This window comes from Silurus meridionalis, chromosome 14, assembly GCF_014805685.1.
Source record: "Silurus meridionalis isolate SWU-2019-XX chromosome 14, ASM1480568v1, whole genome shotgun sequence".
Taxonomy (NCBI): Eukaryota; Metazoa; Chordata; class Actinopteri; order Siluriformes; family Siluridae; genus Silurus; species Silurus meridionalis.
In genome coordinates this window covers 549932-572801 of record NC_060897.1, presented here as the reverse complement: position 1 = coordinate 572801, position 22870 = coordinate 549932, and the positions used below count along the sequence as shown (strand labels likewise).

The following is a 22870-nucleotide window of genomic DNA, read 5'->3' as shown; positions in this document are numbered from 1 at the left end:
CTCCTGCAACCGCACCTCCACTGCCCTCCCTCTCATTCACACACATGTACTCTGTCTTACTCCTACTGACTTTCATTCCTCTTCTCTCCAGCGTGTACCTCCACCTCTCCAGGATCTTCTCCACCTGCTGATCACCCCTACACCATTTCTCTTTCCATCCACACCATGATAGAACAGTTTAAACACCTCCAATGTTCCTGTTCTTTCTCCCTTTCCACACAACATCTCTACCTTTCTCCTCTCCATCATATCAGCTCCCTCTCTCCCTTTACGCTTCAAACTGACCAGAAAACATTTCATTTACAAAAAGTTTTCAATCAAACAGGAAAAGAAATAAAGAAAAACATGACTTGTTTGTTTTCCAATTTTTCTAAAAAATATTTTAATGCACCATTAATAAAGAATCCAACGCATTAATACAAGAGAAATATTGCAAATAATATTAAAATACATCAAATAAAAAAAACAAACAAACAAAAAAAAAACAATTAAGAGAAGTGAATGATCGGTGTATGTACAGTTGTTTCCGGCGATGGAGGGAAGGAAAAAAGTAGGAAAAAGGTAGAACATATTTACAGAGCGGAGCAGTGCGTTTCTACGAGAAACAAACACCTCTACAATATTTACAGTTTATTCTGGAGTTTTTTTGTTCTGTTTCGATGCACGAGTCTGTACTGATATTATTTATATATATACACACACACACACACACACACACACACACACACACACACGTCACATGGCGTCCTCTTGGAGAGTCGCTGAGCGCTTCGTTGTGGGGAAAAGGGAAAAAAAAAAAAACTAAAGTGGGCGGAGCTTAAACCTGAAGGACCGAAGAGGCATAAAAAAGGTTTGAAATGTGATAAATCATGAAAATAAAAAAAAAAATCCAGAAACCCTTCATCATTATTATTATTATTATTATTATTATTATTATTATTATTATTTTGCTGTATTTTATTTTCTTCACAACCCCAGACTTCAGTAAACTGCCATTCTAGTGAACTTCAAATATTTACACGTTTGCATCAGTAATAAAAAAAGAGATTTGTAATTAATGTTAATGATAAATTCTGCAACCGAACCAATTTGTATAAACAGCAGAATTTATGATAATTATTAGTTACAACAAGGGGAGTTTATTAAGATAAAAAACAACTAGTTAAAAGTGATGTAATTACAGCTAACCATAGCTAATTACGCTGATTAGCGTGGTTAATTAACGAGGGGATCAGTTGCAACCTGTTGAGTTAAATGCTAACTACAGGAGCTGTGTGAGCAGAGGAGCCTTGTGTTCTAGCGACAGAAACCTTCCCTTTATTAATAATAATAATAATAATAATAATAATAATAATAATAATGCTTTCTAGAGTCGTTCACTGAAAAAAAAAAAAAAAGAAGCGCAATATTTATAGGTGCCATTACTTTTGCACAGGTCAGAAGAAAAGCGAATTTTGACACCAAAAATCAGACCCTTGCTGGGGGGAAGAAAAAAAAAAAAAAAGAAATTTACATACAACCAATCAGACCTTTTGTGACTCGATCCGGGAAAATGGCGTGGGGGACGACGGTGTCGCCATGGAGACAAACGTCTCGTCCTGTTACGTTACCCAGAATGCCATGCGTGTGTCCGTCCTGCGGTTGTGGAGGTGATAGGGCTGAAAGAGTGAAAGGGGCGTGGTTTTCAGTTGAGCGTTCCTCTGCAGTTCTCCGTCCCACACAGACATGGGATCTTGTTCTCCTCGATGGGGAACTTGTAGTCGTACGTGATCTCCTCGTTCACGGCGATCGACTGCTTGGAGTAAATGACGATCTTCTTCTGGGACTCGATGGTGATCACCTTCGCGTAGCAGTTCGGCTGAGAGAAGGAATGAACGAAGAAAAGTTAGAGAATGATTTTTGCTGCTTTAATAAGTGCACTGTATAAATGCTAAACCTTTTTGCTAGCTAACATGTTTAGCTACTGACGTCAAGGAACGTAGCATTAGCCGGCTAATGCTAATACAGGTAGCGTGCTTAACTTTAATCATAATTATAATGTAATTAAATAGAATTAAATTGATTAATAATAAATGAATTAAGAATCACGTTATGTGGCACTACACCGGGTTTCTATAAGAAACGTAACAGAAACTCGAGTGTTTGTAACAGTAGCAGTAATTACAGATTAAACCATGAGCACGTTTGTTCAGATTTCAAATCTTCACCTCAGTCCACTGGGAGCGGTACGACCTGACATTTACATGGTACGAGGCGGTATTATTAAAAAGCTTTAAGTCCAGTTCTGCAACGTGCCAACAGATGGCAGCACAAGGCTGCACGCATAGTCACAGGGAGCACCGACCTTCATAAATCAGAGCAAATGTTTGGGGCACGATGAAGGAGAATCCGACTTATATGTACTCAATAAATACAAATAGAAATAAGTGAATAAAAGCAGGTGTGGTCAATTATCCAGGTTTTTTTTGTGCCCCGAAATGAAATGTTCAAAATAAACAGCAGCAGGGGTTCTCCAAGAGCTTCATAATTATCAGAGATCTTCTCTCTCTCTACCTCTAATAACTTCATATTAACATGGACGAGTCTGTGGCTTTCAGAGTCTCAGAGTTTCTGAATGACATCAATCCAAGCTGCAAATTGCTGCTTAATATATGACTTCAATGCAGCCTACACACACACACACACACACACACACACACACACACACACACACACACACACACACACACCCTCTCCGCTTCTGTACACTCAGCAGAGTTCGCATCATGTGACCGGAACATGACAAATTGTGAACTAAAAATAACACCTCTGTACTGTTGGGTGTGTTGAAGCTCAAATGTTTGAAGTGAAAACCAATGTGTGTGTGTGTGTGTGTGTGTGTGTGTGTGTGTGTGTGTGTGTGTGTGTGTGTGTGTGTATTTATTCTGAACCGTTTTCTGAAAATTGCCAAACACTGTTCTGCATCTATATGAGGTGGAATCTAAAAGTTGAGACTGGTTTTCTAACACGCCAACAGATGGCAGCACGAGGCTGCACACACAGTCACAGGGAGCACCGACCCCCATAAATCAGTGTGCAAAAGACATCATCCTGTGTACATCAGGAGCCGTGCGACCGGTGCTGTTCTGATCACGTGCGCATCCTGCCACCGAGTTCCTCACACGTGAGTTTCTCCAAGGAACACTGGGGGGCGCTCTATTGCTGTGCAAGGGGACTATTTTGAAGGTGATGGCGTAAAAGCATAGATAAATAAAGTACTGAACAGAGCTGTGTGTGTGTGTGTGTGTGTGTGTGTGTGTGTGTGTGTGTGTGTGTGTGTGTTCTCACAGTGCAGCAGTGGTTGATAAAGCGAGCCAGGTTCCCACACTTGGTGGCGTCGATGATGGTGTCGTGGTCGACACGGAACAGGTAGCTGCTCCCGATGCCTTCCTGAGCGTAGTGCTTCTCCCGATTATCAGCCACCATCTGAAACACATCACATCACACACACGGATCAGAACCACCCAGATCTTCCACAGCAATCTGAGGGAACGTGGAACTCGTCTGAATGCTCATTAACCAAAACATACTTATATAATTAGATATTTAGTCTATACACAAACAAACGTTTGAGCATTTCATGATTCGTTTAACGTAGTGACCTAGTGATCTCATTCCACATTTACTCTCCATGTGCTGTTATAATAACCTCCACTCTTCTGGGAAGATGTTCTACTAGATTTTTGTGGAGATACATTACGCCACAAGGATGTGTGCTAGTACAGTTGCACAGTGGTAGAACATTCCCAGGTAATTTCCAGAAACTTTCTATGTGAACTTGAAAACACCAGGAATTTATAAGAAATTACACTTTTGATTTAATAGTTTACACACAACATGAAATGAAGAAATGATGTGTATGTGATGGAGGAGCGTACAGTAGGGGGCGTGGCCTCAGTAACCCTGTTATTGTAAATTCCTGGTTTATTCCTATTAATTCCCGTTAATTCCCAGGGAAAGTTGACAGTCTTGAAAATTACTGGAATTTGACAACCCTAAACTTGATGGATCTTCATGGGCGATGAAGAAGACATTACCCCGTGCGGTTTAATTACGTGGGCGGGGTCATGTGACCATCACAGGAGAGAACTGAAGCTGTGGATTTACCTGTCTGATGTTCTGGCCCACGTACTCGATGACCATCTCGTCTGCGGCGATGGGCTCCATGGCGAACAGACCCCACTCGTGGATGCGGCTGCGTCCGAAGCGCAGTTTCTTCTTGCGGAACTGCAGACAAAAACCCGTATCATTTATTATCAGAGTGTCCAGATGTTCACTGGTTTCAAGATGTGATGAAGAAGATTATCGTGGTGATTATTTTGACAGAATAAAGTCTAGTGAGATAACATGAGGTATTTCCACATCACAAAGATCTTCAGAAGCTCAGCTGGAAAACAGGATCAAAGATTAATCTCCTTGAACTTTGAATGTTACTAAAAACACAAATGTCTTTTGTTATCGATTAAAGTGGCGATGTGTAACGTTAACAGCCCCTGTTATGCAAATCATTGACAAATCTACACACACACACCCAGAAACACACCCTTGGGTTTAAACTGCGGATCCCCGACGTTACATTTATGGACAAAAGTGATGGAGGTGATACAGAGAGAGGACCAGAAACAATCCACAGTTAACAATCGTATAATTATACACATAATAGAGGATTTAAAACAGTATAAAACATACAGACTGACGCTTTAAATTTAAACTGACCTCTGAACTTAAAGTATTTAGAAACAAAATACATGATTAGAAGGAGGGTTGGAGTTTGTTTAAACTCAGTCATGACAAGGTCAGCAGACACTCCATAATCAGAGCAGTGTGTGTGTGTGAGTGTGTGTGAGAGAGATAAGGCAGTCTGAAGGCCATGGAGCGAGGCGTCACCTTAAGCTGGTTGAGTTTGAGAAGGTCGGAGTCCATGACAGCAGGGGTTCCGATGGCACTGAGGAGACGCCTCTGCTCCGAACGTCTCTCCGACAGCACACGGTTCGAACCCTGAGAGAGAGAGAGAGAGAGAGAGAGAGAGAGAGAGAGAGAGAGAGAGTCAGAACAAACCTGAAAATACCTTGAAAAACCTTGAAAATAAAGATAAAATCCTGCAATATTCTTAATGTATAAAATGTTTGGACTTCAAAACATTGCAGCATATTTTAGAGGTAAAAAAAAGGAACACAGGTGTGTGAGAACTCGTACCGCCACGTCGTAGTCCATGGCTTCCTGCAAGGCCTCGGGGAGGTCCAGGTCCAAGTACACGTCCTTCTCTTTGCGGCTGATGGCGTAGTAACCCTCGCTGCGGGCGCATCCCGTTACGTGCTGCCTCAGCTGCCCGCCCGGCGCCTTCTTCTTACGCCGCGGGTTCGGGATGTTAGTGAGTGCAGACGGGGGTCAAGGGTCACAACTTACAAACACATCAGCACTGAATAATGACTGTGACTAAACCAGATGCTTTTATAATAATAATAATAACGTTTGGTCATGCTGTAGCTATGATGATTATGAGTGGACAGGATGTAGAAGTTTATCTGAATATCTGAATAATTAAAGTGTAAAATCTGAAACAAGTCTATAAGAACGTTCTGAATAAACGCCCCACATCTGCTGCCACTAGGGGGCGGTATTGCTCTCACACAACCCGGAACCTCAGAGCTTTTATCTATTTATTAAAAAGACAAAAGACTATATATATATATATATATATATATATATATATATATATATATATATATATATATATATATATATATATAAATAAAGACATGAGAGGGCTCCTAATGAAAGCATATCAGAAGGATATTGGTGTGAGGAACCCAGTGCGTGTCATTGAGCCAGTCCAAATTGTGGTCATCCTGCAGCAGCTTCTCGTACGTGACCTTCAGAAGACGCATGTCCTCCTGGTCCAGCCCGGTGTTCCAGATGTCATACAGGATGGTCATCTGTTCGAACTCGCTGCGATGCTTATAGAGTAGCTGAGCAACGAGAGGAGGCGGAACCAAACTGGACTTCCTCTGCGTGGATGGCGTGACTCCGGCTTCCTGCAGGAAGAGACGCTCGCTCTTCCTCACCTCGTCACGTTCGAACCCTATCTGCTCGTCCAGACCGAAGTCAGAGTCCACCGAATCGGAGGTGGAGCTGGAAAGATCAGCCGTCTCCAGCTGCTCCACATCTACGTCCTCCTCCTGGACCAGGTCCTTAAATCAGACACAAATCAAACAATTTTAGACGGATAATTAGAGGTTGACCAATTAATTTATTGTTTGACTACCTGGAAGCTGGAAAAACAATCCGTGTGGATTTTTGCCAATGGTTCCAGTGTTTTTCCAGCTTCCGGGTCGCCGTCATAACGAGAGCGGCCTCTAGAGGCGAATCACTGACGGCACGTGCTGTTTGTTATTACACGAGTGTGCGCTGCACAGAGAGCGCTATATTCATTATTACCAAATATTCATTTCCTTTGGCAAATCTTTAATGATTTATTTTTTATTTGACATTTTTGTAATAAAGCGTGTTATGTTCGTTTGTTCTGTATTATTCATTTTAAATTGTTTGATTAATACAATCCAATATCGGGCAACCCCAAGTTCCAGATATTCTGCATAAATTTTGTTTCACAAATTTTCCGGACGCATCTCATTTACACATTAAATTGGCCTCATATCTGTTTCAGTATCCACTAAATTCCCATCGTCCATTTGCACAATTGTTACTATTTGCACTTCTGGTAGATGCTGAACTGCATTTTGTTGCTGTGTACCTGCACTGTGCAATGACAAAGTTCTATCTACTCTTACTACTAAAGCATTTATTAACTTATACATTAGAGTGTTATTATTTCACCAAATACACACAGTTCATGTTTATAACGACTGATATTACATTTATTTTAATATTTTTTATTTTACATTTTTGTAATGAAGTTCTGTTTTATTTACAGTAAAACGTCACAACTAAAGCACTACTGTACTCTTTAAAATAATAATAATAATAATAATAATATTGAGACTTGAGAATGAAGTGAAAGAACGATTTCTCCCAAAGAAAAAATAAGTTTAAACTGTACAAACCTCTAACTTCCCTTTCCTCTGCTTTTTGCTGTGGTCCTGCTTCTGTTTTTTAGATGCTGGCAGCACCTCCACGTTCTCCTTGTCTTTCCGAGTCCTCTTTTTACTCTTCCCTTTCTCCAGGGATTCCTCCTTCTTGAAGGTGCCTCTGCGTTTGGAGACGGGGCTGAGCACCTGCACGTCTGCCGAATCTCCGGGCTCGTCCCCGACGAGCCCCACGCCGCAGGACTCGGGCGTTTCTGCCTGAGATTCCCCGATGACCTCCTCGGGAGCCTCCTGGACGCAGTGCTGATGGAAGTCTGTAGGGAGCATCAGTGCGGCGTCCTGTTTCGTCCTCTTTTGCCCAGCAGAGGACGCAGGAGAAAGAGGAGTGACGAGGAAAGGCGTGGATTTAAAGTAGTTGTGCTCCTGGAGGACGAACATTCCACCCAGGTCTAACGAGACGAGACGGGTTTCTTCTTCCCCCACGAGTTTGTGCTCTTCAGCTTCGTCCGATGTCTCCGTCTCTTCAGAGTCCACGTCTTCGTCCATCTCGGCAGCCACGTGGGCCAGCACGGAGAGGTCGGGCGTGGACGCTAGCTGCAGCAAACTGGACACTCCGAGCTGCTCCCTGAGCTTCATTCTCTGCTCCAGAAGCTCCTCTTCATCTACGTCATCATACTCATCCTCCTCCAGGAGCAACGGCGTGGAGAAAGCAGCTATGTTGGCAATTCGAGGTCTGCCGCGTGGACGCCCTTTCTGATTGGGCGTAGGTGGGAGAGGGGCGGGATCCTCGTAGGCCACACGGACCAGAGAGGCGTGGTCCAGGGAAGGTTCTGGACTGTGAGACAAACAGGAGTGGGAGGGGTTCTGGGAGACTCTTTGCCACGTCTGGAAGGAGATTTGGCCGGGGTTGTCTGTGGGGACGGAGAACGTTTTCGGGGTTCCTCTGGACGCAGAGAGCGCACAGGAGGAGGGACTGTGAGAACAGAGGTGGGCGGGACTGTGAGAACAGAGGTGGGCGAGGCTGCAGGGGGCATTGGCTTGGTTGGGCGTGAAGCGAACGGGCGGAGCATGGGGGCAGGTTTGGAGGTGGAGGTGGGGGTGACAGTGGTGGGCGAAGATGAAATGAGCTGATCCGGAGGTTGGGATTTGACTGGAGAGAGAAGGAGGGATGGAGAAGGGGCGGAGGCAGGGGAGGGAGAGAGAGGTGCAGAGGGGACGTGGATGGAGGGTTTGGTTTCGCTCTCCTCCGTGGTGAAGGACACGGTCTTGCGGCGCTTCTTCAGAGGAGGCAGGATGGGGGAGGACGGCCGAGGACCAGGAGGAGATGGAGGCCGGTGATCTGCAGATACAACAGGGGCAACCCGGTCCTCTAAACAAATAAATAAACAAACAAACAAAAACAAACAAACAAATAAATATACACAAAACTAAAAAAGTGGAAATTCTCATTTAATCCTATTAAAGAATCACAGAATGTTTTATTTTTATATCAGTACAATTAATTATTATATAACAGAAATCACAATAAATAAATCTTTCATTTGTTTTGTGGGTCTTTTTTATTATTAATAAAAAAAAATAAACAAATTAAAAAGATTAAAATAAATATTGCTATAAAGATTTAATTAATTAGTTATTTAATAAAAATTTAGCATCATTTATTATTTAATATATTTATATTATTTATTCTTTTCTTTTTATTATTTAAATGTATCTCCATAATGTTTTATACTTTTTACATTTTTTTAAATAATAAAATAATAACATGAAAATGACAAAGATCAAAGAAACTTATTGTTGATTAGAAATTATTAGAAATGTCACGTTTTCAATTGTATTAATTTTTTTCTAAAAGTTCGCCTCTGACCTTCTTTGACCTCTGTAGCAGCCACAGCAGGCGACTCTCCGACCCTCGTCTTCTCCCTGTGACGTAAAACAGAAAAATAAAAAACGTGAAATAACTGAAAGACGTTTTCTCTGATGGTTTTACGTTTAACTCTACGCACTTGTCCTTCGCCATGGCAACGCTGTCCATCGTCGACTCGTCCATCGTGTCCAGGGCCTCGCTTTCATCCGCTCGCTCCGGCTCCTCTTCATCGTCCTCGTCTGAAGATGAAGATGATGAGGAAGAGGACGAGGACAAGCTTCCAGATGAAGAGGAGAGACTCTCGTCATCACTGTCTGCGCTGAGGGCTTCATCTGGGGACGGAAAACACACCAGCAGGTGTTTACTCTGAACAGTTCAATAAAACCGATCATTATTTGGGCAGAAGTGAAACTGGAACACGCTGCTCACCCTCAGACCCGTCCTTCTCGCTGTCTTCATCTTCCTCCTGAACACAGAAAACACAACATTCTTCATATTTCTATACAAAATCCAGATCACATTTCTAAAGAAACAAACCACCTGAGCTTTCATCATAAAGAGCAATGCTGCCACCTACTGCTCACTCCACATAATGACACCGAAGAGACACGTTTCATTTCATTATCACTATTTGCCCAAAAGTATGTACACCCCTGACTGTCAGACCCATATTCTGTTCTTCCACAAACGCACAGATGTGTGGAACATCTGTGTGCGAGAACAATAACATTTCCTTAAGAATCCACAACAGTTCATGATGCCCCTATGTACAAAGAGATTTCCATAAAGTGTTGGTGTGAAGATTAGAATATAAGAAGGTCAGGGCTCTTTGCAGGACACTTGACACCTCTGGGATTATTATATAAAAGATCTTACTAATGCAGTTCTGATTATGGTTTACAGTTTTTATTGCTTATTTTAGCTTCTAGTTTTTGGAGGTCCTCCAGGGGAAAGAGCTACTCGCTAATCGCAACTCTCTGAAGACTAGTTACGATGGTGTTAAGCAGGTAGGTCGGAGTTTGTGTGTGTATTGTCCCTTTATTTGCTCTCTCACTCCTTCCTTTTTTTTTTTCTCCTCCAAAGAGGAGATACATTCTGGAGTGAGTGAGATGAAGTGGTAGAAGGCGAACCTAGGAATGAAAGATTGGTGATTGGGGCAGACTTTAATGGGCATGTAGGTGAAGGGAACAGAGGTGATGAGGAGGTGATGGTAGGTATGGTTTTGGGGAGAGGAATGTGGAAGGGCAGATGGTGGTACTATGACGGGTAAAGGGAGAGAGGGAGCTGATATGATGGAGAGGAGAAAGGTAGAGATGTTGTGTGGAAAGGGAGAAAGAGCAGGAACATTGGAGGTGTTTAAACTGTTCTATCATGGTGTGGATGGAAAGAGAAATGGTGTAGGGGTGATCAGCAGGTGGAGAAGATCCTGGAGAGGTGGAGATACGCTGGAGAGAAGGGGAATGAAAGTCAGTAGGAGTAAGACAGAGTACATGTGTGTGAATGAGAGGGAGGGCAGTGGAGGGTGTGGTTGCAGGAGAAGAGGTGGAGAAGGTGGACCTGGGGTCAACAGTGCAGAGTAATGGAGAGTGTGTTAGAGAAGTAAAGAAAAGAGTGCAGGCAGGGTGGAGTGGGTGGAGAAGAGTGATAGCAGGAGTGATTTGTGATAGAAGAGTATCTGTGAGAGTGAAAGGGAAAGTTTATAGGACTGTGGTGAGACCTGAGATGTTGTATGGATTAGAGACAGTGGCATTGAGTAAAAGACAGGAGGTGGAGCTGGAGGTAGCAGAGCTGAAGATGTTGAGATGTTCGTTGGGAGTGATGACGATGGACAGGATTAGAAATGAGTTTATTAGAGGGACAGCGCATGTAGGACGTTTTGGAGACAAGGTGAGGGAGGTGAGATTGAGATGGTTTGGACATGTGCAGAGGAGGAACATGGGGTATATCAGTAAAAGAATGCTGAGGATGGAGACACTAGGAAGGAGGAAAAGAGGAAGAGCAAGGAGGAGGTTTATGGATGTGGTGAGGGAAGACATGCAGGTAGATGGTGTGAAAGAGGCAGATTTAGAGGACGGGGGGGATGGAGACGCATGATCCTCTGTGGAGACCCCTAATGGGAGAAGATGAAAGAAGAAGAAGCAGCGTAAAGAGGAGATAAAGTCGTGTTTATGGGCAGGTTTGATTTGTAATTGAATTGGTATTTCCCCCTTATGGAAGCGTTTCTATATATAATTTTTTTTTATATATTTTAATTATATTATATCTGTATTTGATAAAGGTTGGCTTTCAAACTAAATTTCCAGTCCACTATCATTACAATAGCGGCCCCTAGAGGTGAATCACTGACTCCACAGGCTTTTTTTTTTTTTTAAACAAGAGACTGTGAGCTGCGCTATAATTAATTAATTATACAATTATATTTATGAAATAATATATTACAATTTACTTCATTTAAGACATTTTCATGATTTACTACTGCTTTGTTTAATAAAGTTACTATTTCACATGGAGTGTTTTTTGCATTAAAAGCTATAGGAGAGTCATGTGGTATCGAGTGGTTTTCACTAGAGGTCGACTGATTAATCGAGCCGATTTTTGGCATTTTATTTATTTGGCATCGGCCAATTGTGCTGCAAATCATCTGATCAGACGATCTGCTCTGGTACGTAAGACGGATTACATCATACACACTCCAGAGCGGAGGTGAAAAAGCAGGAAATAAAAATACTGTTGAACAAAATTATTTAAAGATGTCCCTCCAGTATCCTACTATTCTACCCAGTTTAATCAGCATCAGTTAAATTACTCGACCATTAAAGGAAACTGGAGCTCTTTCACTGGTGTTACGTGTTTGATGTTTGTGTGGGGGTGTGGCAGAATGTTTCATCTGAAAGTCTATATAGTTTTAGTAAATGTTTGAGTAAAATGTTTAATGCGGTGTGAATGAATTAGTGTGTGACTGTATAATTCAGAGATCTTTCCAGGGGTCTGAGAATGTGGTGCTTTGTCACAGCTTTTCCCCGTCTGCATGGTATTCACGTCCACGTACTTCTTTTTCTACACTTCTTTTCACAATAGTTTGTGTGATACATTGGATCTGTTGACACGTGAGTCGTTGCGTCGTTAATAAACCGGTTTGTCTCGCGTGTCTTTTTGTTATTTTTCCCCTTCTTTAAAAGTGGGGCTTCGTAACATCCTGGACAGACGTCTGGAGTGCACACACCTTTTCAGAAGACGACTCATCAGACGTCTCCTCTCCTTCACTGTCCAGCTCGTAAGGTTTACGTGGTTTGGGTCTTTTCCTCCTCTGTACCACATTCCGCTCGGCTGCTCGGGTCTCCTCCGGCCGGCTCGCACTGTCCGACACTTTACCCTGGTACGAGTCTGAAAACACACACACACACACACACACACACACACACACACAACATGAAGAGCGCAAACATGACACACACCCACCTCCACACCCACGCCCACCCACACACACACACACACCTCCACACCCACACCCACCGCCACACCCACCTCCACACCCACACACACGTCCACCCACACCCACACACTGATCTGAACTGGTAAAACCGTGCGTCAGTTCTACCAGTGTTTCAGTCAGAAAGAGAAATGTTTATATTTCTATGTAACTCATTAAGTTTGTTGAAGCTCTAATAAGGACAGGATAAAGTGCAGAAAGATTCACAGAGCTTCACTTCGCTTTATTTCAAGAGATTATTATTATTTTGTATGAAATCACATCACGTGCACATTCGTTTGCACAGCTTTCACTCAATACTTCAGCAGTTTCAGCACAAATTACAGCCTCAAGTCTATCTGAGTTTGATGCTACAAGCTTGGCACCTGTTTTTGGGCAGTTTGGCTGTGTGTTTAAGGTCGTTGTCCTGTTAGAAGATGAATCAGAGCAGGTTATCATCAAGGACGTCTCTGTACATTGCTGCATTCATCTTTCCCTCGATCCTGACTGATCTTCCAGTTCCTGCTTCTGAAAAACATCCCCACAGCATGATGCTGCCACCACCATGCTTCACTAAAGGGATGGTATTGGCCCGGTGATGAGCAGTGCCTGGTGTCCTCCAGACATGACGCTTGGCATTCAGCTTAAAGAATTAAATCTTTGTTTCTCATGGTCTGAGAGTCCTTCAGGTGCCATGTGGGGAAACTTCAGGTGGGCCGTCCTGTGGCTTTTACTAAGGGGTGAAAGAGCCACTCTCCTCTTAAGGTTCTCCTCTTGCCATAGAGAAATGCAGGAGATCTTTCAGAGTGACCATCGGTTTTTTAGTCACCTTCCTGATCGCTAAGTTTGGCCGAGCCTCTCCGCTTCAGGAAGAGTCCCGGTGGTTCTAAACTTCTTCCATATATGGATGATGGAGGCCACTCTGCTCATTGGGACTTTCAGTGTTGCAGAAAAGTTTGTCTCCTTCCCCAGATCTGGTCTACACACGTTTCCTTGGACCTCATGACTTGGTTTGTGTTCTGACATGCACTGTAACTGAGGGACCCTCTATAGACAAGTGTGTGTCTTTCCAAATCATGTCCAATCAACTGAATTTACCACAGGTGGACTCCAATCAAACATCTCAGTGATGATCAGTGGAAACAGGAGGCACCTGAACTCACTTTTGAGTGACATGGCGAAGGCTGTGAAAACTTATGTACATGTGATTTCACACAAACTTCTTTCACGTTGTTATTATGGGGTTTAGTTTGAAGAATTTGGGGAAAAACTGAATTGAATCCATTTTGCAATAAAGCTGTAAGATAAAATGTGGGAAAAGTGAAGCTCTGAAAACTTTCACAGGTTTGGATTATTTACTGTTTTTGCACATTAAAACTACTTTAAACCTGCAGTGTATTTCAGGCTGTTTTTTATGTTTCATCACAGTCATGTGGTTTTACACACCGACATCTGAACGTCTTCAGACCACAGGACGAGACGAGTAGTGAGAGGGACACATTTGACAACATGGAGGAATAAGTAAAGCCACACAGGCGTCTCAGATTCTCTTCATTTACTGCAACAAGGACAACAAACCTCCTCCTCCCTCGTGCCCTGATGCTCCACTGCATCATCTGCTCTACTCAGAGTAATAAATGTAATCTAATAAATATAATTCCTCATCATGTGATCCACAAAGACCCTGAGACTGTGGTACACACTCAGCCCGTGTGTTTATATCCTTTCACACCACACAGACCGCGTATAAATAACTTCTGACCATGTGTGTGATGAAATATGTGCTCAGATGATCGTGAAGGTCTTGCTGTGCTCTTTATATAAAGTCTAAATATTTCACCTTCATCCTCCTCGTCTGCTGGAGTCGAAGGTCTGACTCGTTTCAGTGACGCATCTTCTGCCAGCTCCTGAGGTTCTTTCCTTTTTACCTGTGAAATAACAGTTCTGGTGAACACGGGCTTGGCTCTGACACTGCTGTGATGTTTCACATTGTACGCATGTTGTTTAGTCTCCTGAGCGCATTATTATTACACAACATACACAACCATGCCAGAGGAAAAAAAAGAAACGAGAGTTCACGCAGGGTCACTTTAGTCAAACGCTAAAGAATCCACAGTGCTAGCGTTAGCCGCTAACCGAAGACGCCAGCACTATGGATTCTTTAGCGTTCTTTAGTCCAGCTACAAGAAGTTCTCCTAAAAGAAGCAAATCCTGACAATTCCACATGTTGAGGGAGTGAATAAATGAAGAAAGAAAGAAATAAAAACATGTTAAAACATGCTGAAATAAATAACAGTTAAGATCATATCATTACAATTAAATATTAAATGTAAAAAAATAAAAGAACACATGTACACATCTGTATTTCTCAAATGGGGTCCAAAAACTATTTAAATACATTTTTCCATTTATTTTATTTGATCAATTTTATTTGCACCAATTAAACTGATGACAATTTAATCACTATAATAAAATTTTTATTGTATTTATTTGATTTATTCTATTTTACTTTATCAAATATTACTTTTTTTATATTACTCAACCAGACATTTTAAATAAAATTGTTTTCAAAATGTAAACTGTTCAAATGTTAAGTTCATAAATGTTAATAATATTTAATAAAATGTTAATGAAATGTTGTTAAAAATGACCAGCAAGTTTATGCTTTGCATTTCATCCTGAACAACCCCCGAGCCCCGCCCCCTCCCTCCCTATTACACCCCTAACACACACACACACACACACACACACACACACACACACACACACACACCTCAGAATCTGGTTGCATATACAGGGAATGTGTCATTATATATCTCTATATATCTCTATATACCTCAGGTGAGAATAGCGCAGGTACCTTGAACGAAGGCAGACGGAGAGCACCACGCAGAGAGAACCCTTCCATGCCACCGCTCTTGGCCCAGTCTACCAGAGACATTAACGGCTCACGCGGCCGGCTACTGATCTTCTCTTCCTTCTTCTCCTCGTCCCGCACCACAGACACGGCCCTCATCGCGGTCTGGAACGGCTGAGAGACAGATAAAAGGATCATTGACCCGACTCAGGTGGATAAACATTTAAATGTAGGAAGTCAAGACCAAATGATTTTATAGAGGGCTGAGGAAAAACAGGAGCATCCACAAAGGGTAAGACCTCACAGCAACGGCGCTCAAATTACATGTACCCATAATGCACTGCGCCGACGTGTGAGTTTGCATAGGAGTGAGTATGTAAATCCTCAGACTCATGAACGTTTGATGGTTAGGAGACGTACATTTAGCCACGCCCACAAAACCTGCTGAATATAATACGGTGACTAAAGTAACGTGGCTCAGACGCTGCACGGCATCAGATACATCAGATACCATCCACAGACTAATTAACATGAGTCCTGTTCGACAAACCCGTCATTAAATTGTGGTGTATCTGGGGTTGAAAAATTCCAGGAATTTTCCAGACTGGAAATTTTCTGTAGGAATTAAAGAAAATAAATGCAGTTTACATACATTTCCCCAAATGTCTAAGAAATTTCCATAAATTCCTGGTACGTTTTTAATTTGGAATATTTCCCAAATTCCGCAGATGAAATTCCCATAGAAAGTTTCCAGAAATTCCCCCGCAACCCAAAGGTGAATCTGAAAAAAGTCCTAAGAAGGTATGAAGATCCAGGGTTCACTATGATTTACATCTTCAGTTTTAGGGTTATTATAGTTTCTTGGTGTCTCACCTTGGCCTTCCTCTCTTTACGTTCCCACCATTCGTCGAAGGTTCCGAAGGCGACGTTCTCCACCATCTTGCGGTTCAGGTCCCTCTGCATGATGTTCTTCATCTCGTCGATGAGAGCGGAGAGAACGAGCTGAACCGTTGCCTCGTGAGGGTTCTGCCCCATCATGGGCATGGTGTACTGCTCGTCGTCGACGCTCGGCACGGCGCCGTACGCCGGAGGCGGGTAGTGGGAGGGGTAGTGCTGGGGTAGGACGTGAGGAGGCCACGGGGAGTGAGGGGGCGGAGGCATGGCGTGGGGGTGGTGAGGGGGAATCTGGGCAGCATGAGGGTCTGGATAGGGGTAGGTAGACATGTGAGGAGGCATGTAACGGTGGTCCTGGTCGTAGTGGTTCCCTGCAGCTCCATCTTGGTCCATGTAGGGGTGGTGGGGGTGCTGTGTGTGCGGTGGAGGGGGCAGAGGGTGAATGTGGTAAGAGGTGGGGTAGTCCGAGCCGGGCGTGTGTTTTTCTCGCATCTGGTGCAGACGGCTGAGCATGTGTGCCTGCATCTGGAAGGACGTGCCGGCATATTGGCTCATCAGCTCCACAGAGTTGGCGTAGTCGTAAAGGTGGGGGGGCATTGGGTACTCCGGATGGAGCTCCATGTGCGAAAGGGAGGGGCGGGGCTGAGAGAGAAGCCGGGTGGGGGAGGCGGGGGCAGGTGTGGAGGGTAGGAAGGCATGTGAGGAAGCGGCATGGAGGCGCCAAAGTGCTGAGTGCTGTCCGGGGGCGACCCGGAGGTGGGGTCTGCGCTCTGAGAGGGAAGAGCCGACTGAGACGACGGGACAGGGGAGGACGACGACGAGGCGTGGTGCTGCGTCACCGTAGTGATGCCACCTTCACCGTCATCTTCGTCTGAGATCTCCATGTCTTCTCCGGAGGAATGAGGGGATGGCTAGAGGAGGAGAAAGAGATAATGATGATTAAAAAAAAAAAAGAACAGGTCAAACACATCACGACTCATCACGTTCTCACAGCATTTACTGACGGAGGGAAATAGACAGGTGCACCAACTAAACCACCGTAAACAGGATTTAAACACACCGTGCTGTAGGATGCAAGTCTGACAAATTTGCAAAGTTCTGGAAAGATCTAATCGAGTGAGAAATTATGTGTATGTGATGGAGTGTACAGTGCATGTAGGGGGCGTGGCCTCATTTTTTTAAAACTATATTTAAGTTCCCTGTTATCGGCTCACCTGCTATTTAGTAAATTCCCAGTTTATTCCCATGGAAAGTTTCCAGTCTTGAAAATTCCTGAAATTTTGCAACCCTAAATTCAGAATCCATGATTCAGCAGCGCTGCAGGATAAAAGAAGTGTTTCGCTGTGACTCACCTGACGTTCTCCGTTGAAGGTGGGTGGTGTGTGTGCACCGGTCACCTTGGTGTCTGAAGCTGTGTGCTCCTCCTTTACGAGAACCTGCTGCCCCTGCGATGGCTCGGACAGCAATCCTGAGATGGAGGCGACAGAGGAGGCCATGTCCATAGGGCTTTTCCTTCCATCTGCTCCTCCTGCTCCTGCTGCTGGTGGTGGTGCCGTCTGTTTTCTCACTCTGTTCCTCCCATCCGTTCTCCTCTGCTGTCCTCCGCCCATCTCTCGGTCTCCGGCCTCTTCCCCTCTCTGCTTCCTCGCGCCTCCATCGTCCTTCTTTTCCTCGTCCTCGTCATCGGAGGCCAGGAAGGAAAACTTGGATTTTTGTTCCTTTAGCAGCATCTCAATGCGCGAGTCCAAGCTGCTACAGTGGTGAACAAACGGGAGGCTCTCATTGGTGGAGTCCGGCTCTGGAGAGGAGGAGTCTCGCTGTGCGTGGGGCGGAGAAAGAGAGGCTGTAGAAGAGGGGTGGTGGTGAGGCAGGGAGGTGGAAGATGGAGATGTTGATGATGAAGGAATGGATGCGAGGGGTGGGGAGGTGGGTGGAGGGGTGCGGGGAGGTTGGGGCGGGGTGCTGGGGCGGCGTTTAGGTTTGCTCCATTGATCCTCGCGGACTGGACTGTCCTGCCCAAAGTCTAGGGAGCTCAGAGTTTCAGCCACCGCCGCCGCGATGACGGAGGCTGGAGGGAGCGGAGGAGGTGGAGGAGGAGGCGGGGGATGTAACGGCGTGTGGTGGGACCGATAATCGTTATCCCCACTTCCACCTGCTCTCTCTCCTGACCTGAAGGAGGGAGACGGCTCGAGGCGAGACGAGGATGGAGTGTCGTTGCTCGGCGGCTCTTTAGACGTGTTGAATCCTCCGTACGACGCTGGAGGAGGAGACATGCTGTTGGAGGAGCGTTGGCTGGAGCTGCTGTGGCCCCTGTACCGTGGGTCCGTATTGTTCGTGAAATCTCTGTCCCGGTCCCTGCTGTCCCTCCGGCGCCCGTGGTGGTTGTGTGAGTGGTGGTGGTTCCGGTGCCTCCCGTGCTCCCTTGATGCTGAGCCGTCCCTGCGGTACGACCTGCCGTCCCTCTCCTCCCGGTGAGAGTGGTGCGAATACTTTGAGGAGGAGTTCACGTCCTGTTGGTGATGGTAAGAGGAGCGCCGAGGCACTCCGTATCGCCCGGGGTCTCGCTCCCTGTCTCGGTCTCGCTGCCCTCTGTCCCGATCCCTGTCCCGCTCTCGTTCGCCCACCGGTGGAGACTCGTACAGGGAGCCCGATGGAGGCATGTGAGGGGGCATGTGCATCGCGGCAGCACCGGCGTTTTGATAAGGGGGGTAGCAGGGAAGGGGAGGAGGAGGAGGGAACCCGGGGCGACCACGGTGGAATGCCGCGGGGTCTTGAGGAGGGACTCCGTGAGCCTCATCGTAATAGCGAGGCTTGAACCCGGACGAAGACGACACGGCGGAAGAAGAGCAGGATGATGAAGGGAGCATGTCCTGCGCTGGGAAACCTCCACCCACAGGACCACCGCTGTAAGCTCCATGTCTGAAATAAACAACAACAAAAAAAAAACTTGGCACTTAAAAAAAATAAAAGAAATGCTGTCGTCTGGGAAGTGATGAGACAAAAAGCACCCACCTGCCCCCGGAGTACCCCGAATCCTGGGAAAAGGGGGTTCCAGAGCGTGACGTGTAAGGAGTCCCGCCCCCTTGCGAGGAGCACGACGAGCCGGGGGTGTACGGTCCCCCGAGGGAGGACGGAGGCGTGTCTAGACGCTGTTCCGTAAACCCGGTGTCCACGGAGCACGGGGTGGTGCTGCCGAGCGGAGGAACCGGAACCTGATCTGTGGAGAGCTTCCTCCTGATATCTGACGACTGACAGAGACAGATAGAAAGCAGGGGTTTAATCAGAGCAGCAAACAAAAGTAAACAAAAGATCTCAAATCGATCACTAGCAGGTCCTTAAACATCATCATGCAGGTTGCGTTTGAAGAAAACGGGTTGAACATAGCGGAGGAGAGCAGGGTGTGTACTCACAGTGTCGGGCTGAGCTGGAGCAGGGGGCTGAAACTTCTCGCTCAGGGCTTTTCCTCCAGTGGGTACAGTCTGGGGTGTGTACGATCCACTAACGATCAGGTCGTAATATTTCATCCTCTGCTGACCTACACGGCAGAGATACAGCAGTTAAATGAATTACTAAATCAGACCATTGTTTAATTGATTAATGGATTGATTACCACGGTTATATTTTCTTAGATCCTGTTACATCCAGACAGGAGCTAAGGGGTGTGCAATATTGAAAAATATCTCGATACGATATCTTGATATTGTCTGGGAATTTTCAATAACGATAATCAGACATTAATATAATGTATAATTAAAAAATGTGTTTGTAAATGTCTTATTGTACTAGCTCTTTATTTAAAAGCCAATCGTATACAATATATTGAAAGACAGGGTGTGTAATATTTAAAACGTTGGAGTAAGAACACCACCACAAATCACCAGGCTGCTGTAAAGTGAACGTGTCAGGATTCGGGGGATTTTTCAGGTAATGCCCCCTGTGATTTTTTTTAAAACAGCAGAGACGCTCTTTCGTGCGAGGTATTTAGATTTACACGTTTCTTCGCTCGGTTCAACTTCTGTGGAACGCCGTGCTCTGAATTCGTGAACGCTGCGGGGGGCGCTCTGATCGGTTAAACAAAAAAACAGAGAGACTCGATAAATTAGATTTCGCGTATTGTTAAAACACCACCCCAAAAAAACGAGCGGTTACTATAGAAACAATACTGCCTGTGATTGGCAGCAGAACCAGGGACAGGGCTGCTGTAGGGACCAATCAGATGCGAGAACGCAGAAGCGGTGACGTGTGGAGGACAAAACCCCTCAATTCATTTTCAGAATCTCGCTAATTATTTGCATTTTGTTCCAGTTTAAACCGTTCAGCCTCAGTTTTAGTTTCGGGCTTATTTAACGCAGCGGAGCGTGACTTTTTCCTGTCCCACCCTGCTCACATGCGTGTACCTTTGATGTCGAGCTGTGCGTGGACGATGTTGCCCATGACGGAGGTGTTGTGCAGGTGTTTGACGGTGTCTTTGGCCCCCCTGGTGCTGGTGAAGAGAACGCGAGCCAAACCCAGGTGCTTGCGTGTCTTTGGGTGGAACAGGATCTCCATTTCCTCCACCTCCCCGAATTTAGTGCACATCTCCAAAAGAAAGGGCTCTTTGATGTTGTCGTTGAGCCGAGCGAACGTCACCTCCTTCAGCGGGATGGGACCCACGTAGTACTCGTCCAACTGGCGGGACAGAGGTCACAAGAGTTCAGATTGTTTTTAGAGACCGAGTCAGATTTTAATGTATAGATGGTAATAATCCTGGTGTAATGATTTACGGAGGCGGAGCTTGATAGTTATAAATCTATTAAACTGAGTGTAAATTGGGAGTACCTTAAATTTGGGCAAAGGAAGCAACATCTCTGTGTGTCTGGACCAGATCCTCCGAGGTCGAGGGTCACGTAACTCCCCCACAGGAGGAAACCCTGAGTCCTAAAAACCAGTAAACACAGTAAACCAGGTTAAACACACACAGGCGGCTCACACACTCGTGCTCCTTCTCAGTTCCGGGTGTTTAAAGGGGACAGGGGAGCGTACCGGGACGCTGAAGTGAATCCCATCGTATCTGTAGATTTTCTGAGCGACCCTGCGGATGGCCGGGTCCTGTAAGAGTTTGTAGCTCTTCCATTGCAGGCTGAGAGTTCGCTGGGTGTCCGCCCCGCTGTCTGGATCCATGCTATAACTACACACACACACACACACACACACACACACACACAGTAAGGAAGAGCTGATATTAGTCTCAGAAACTGATGTGACGTAAGATTTCACTACAGCTTATTGGGTGTTTAAATCTGTGTGTGTGGAGACACGGATAAAACCAGGAAACTTACTATAACAAACTGCTACTGTAGATAAGATACGCCCAAAGGGGGCAGGGCATGAATACTAACATGAGCGTGTAATTGGACGATCATGACACTAGTGCAGGATGATTCATGGGAGGAAAAAGAGCGTTTATATCAGTTTACTTCCATCAAATCAAATCGCATCCAATATACAGTAAAACTCAGGAAACACAACAAAATCAACACTTTTACACCATTCACAGGGTCAATAAAAACTTAACTCTATAGCAGAACCACAGGATCCCAAATAAACCCACCACCTCCACCACTCGAACTTGGTTAACCGAACATCTAATCAACCATCCAACCAACCATCCAACCAACCATCTAATCAACCATCTAATCAACCATCTATCTAACCATCTTAACCAAACTTCTAACCGATCAGCCGAAACAATGAAGTCTAACGCTGTTTTCTCGGTTCAAGGTGTAAAAAGGTAAAGAATGATAATGATTTATAATAAAATGGAGATAATGTGGTTGTATCGGTGCTGTTAGAAGCGCTTTTCTCCCCTCAGGTTTCTGAGATGATTCTCTTTACCTCAGAAGAGTTTCAGTGATTAAACACACACGCTCCATTTCCCTCGTTTCACTTCTTTAAAGTTAGTTTTCCGCTTATTATCTACTCAATCCTGACGAAAATAAACTAATCTCAGTGGGAAAAAGTAAATAAATAACAGACTCCGGCGGTCAGTCAGAATCATTAGCACAATGCTAACAACACTGCACGCGCTAAACTGCTAGTCCGGGTTCCTTTATGAAGTAAATAAAATACTGTTTTAGATTTCGAGTTCAAATTAATTAAATCTACACAGCGTCTTTAATGACAGTTTGCTTTTTAACGCACACGAGCAGTGTTGTATAATACCAGTATATATTATTATTATTATAATACATCCTATAAAACACTAGTGTGTGTACACAGGGGAGTTAAAGCAGTGTGTGTGTGTGTGTGTGTGTGTGTGTGTGTGTGAGAGAGAGAGAGTCAGTCTGGACAATTTCAACACGTAAATCAGATTAAACTTCGCCTGTATGTGAATATTATTTTATATAAAAATAAACCCTGTTATATTCCGGGCTGTGAGCGTGGTTAGCTAACGAGGCTAACACGCTAGCGGTAAGGCCTACGCTCCGCTCCGCTCCTTCGGCCGGGAAAAAACCCGAATCCCTCAAAATCCTTTCCGCCTTCCCACATCCCGGAAAAGCGTCTCTGCTGTTCCGGTTCGAGTCCCGAACCCAGACGAGCCTTTACACTTCAGCTCCGAACGCCGTGCTGTGAAAATCAGAGAGAATAATACAGAGAGCCGCCATGGCGTAACCAACCTGTACACCTCTCCTGTCCGCCATTACAGTCTGTCTCACAAC

General features: G+C 44.8%; 1 protein-coding gene across 1 annotated transcript; it reads right to left on the bottom strand.

Moving 5' to 3' along the window:
- Nucleotides 1-365: 365 nt before the first annotated feature.
- On the bottom strand, nucleotides 366-22870 carry setd1a (SET domain containing 1A, histone lysine methyltransferase). Its single transcript, XM_046866007.1, is given in 23 exon segments — nucleotides 366-1858; nucleotides 3328-3465; nucleotides 4147-4266; nucleotides 4927-5037; nucleotides 5236-5414; nucleotides 5837-6230; nucleotides 7104-7906; nucleotides 7909-8454; nucleotides 8953-9008; nucleotides 9092-9284; nucleotides 9382-9418; nucleotides 12176-12336; nucleotides 14262-14349; nucleotides 15282-15452; nucleotides 16152-16801; nucleotides 16804-17083; nucleotides 17525-19091; nucleotides 19185-19420; nucleotides 19583-19707; nucleotides 20570-20840; nucleotides 20991-21089; nucleotides 21195-21339; nucleotides 22829-22870. Coding segments are annotated over 22 exon segments (6537 nt in total). The 5' UTR covers nucleotides 21333-21339; nucleotides 22829-22870; the 3' UTR covers nucleotides 366-1684.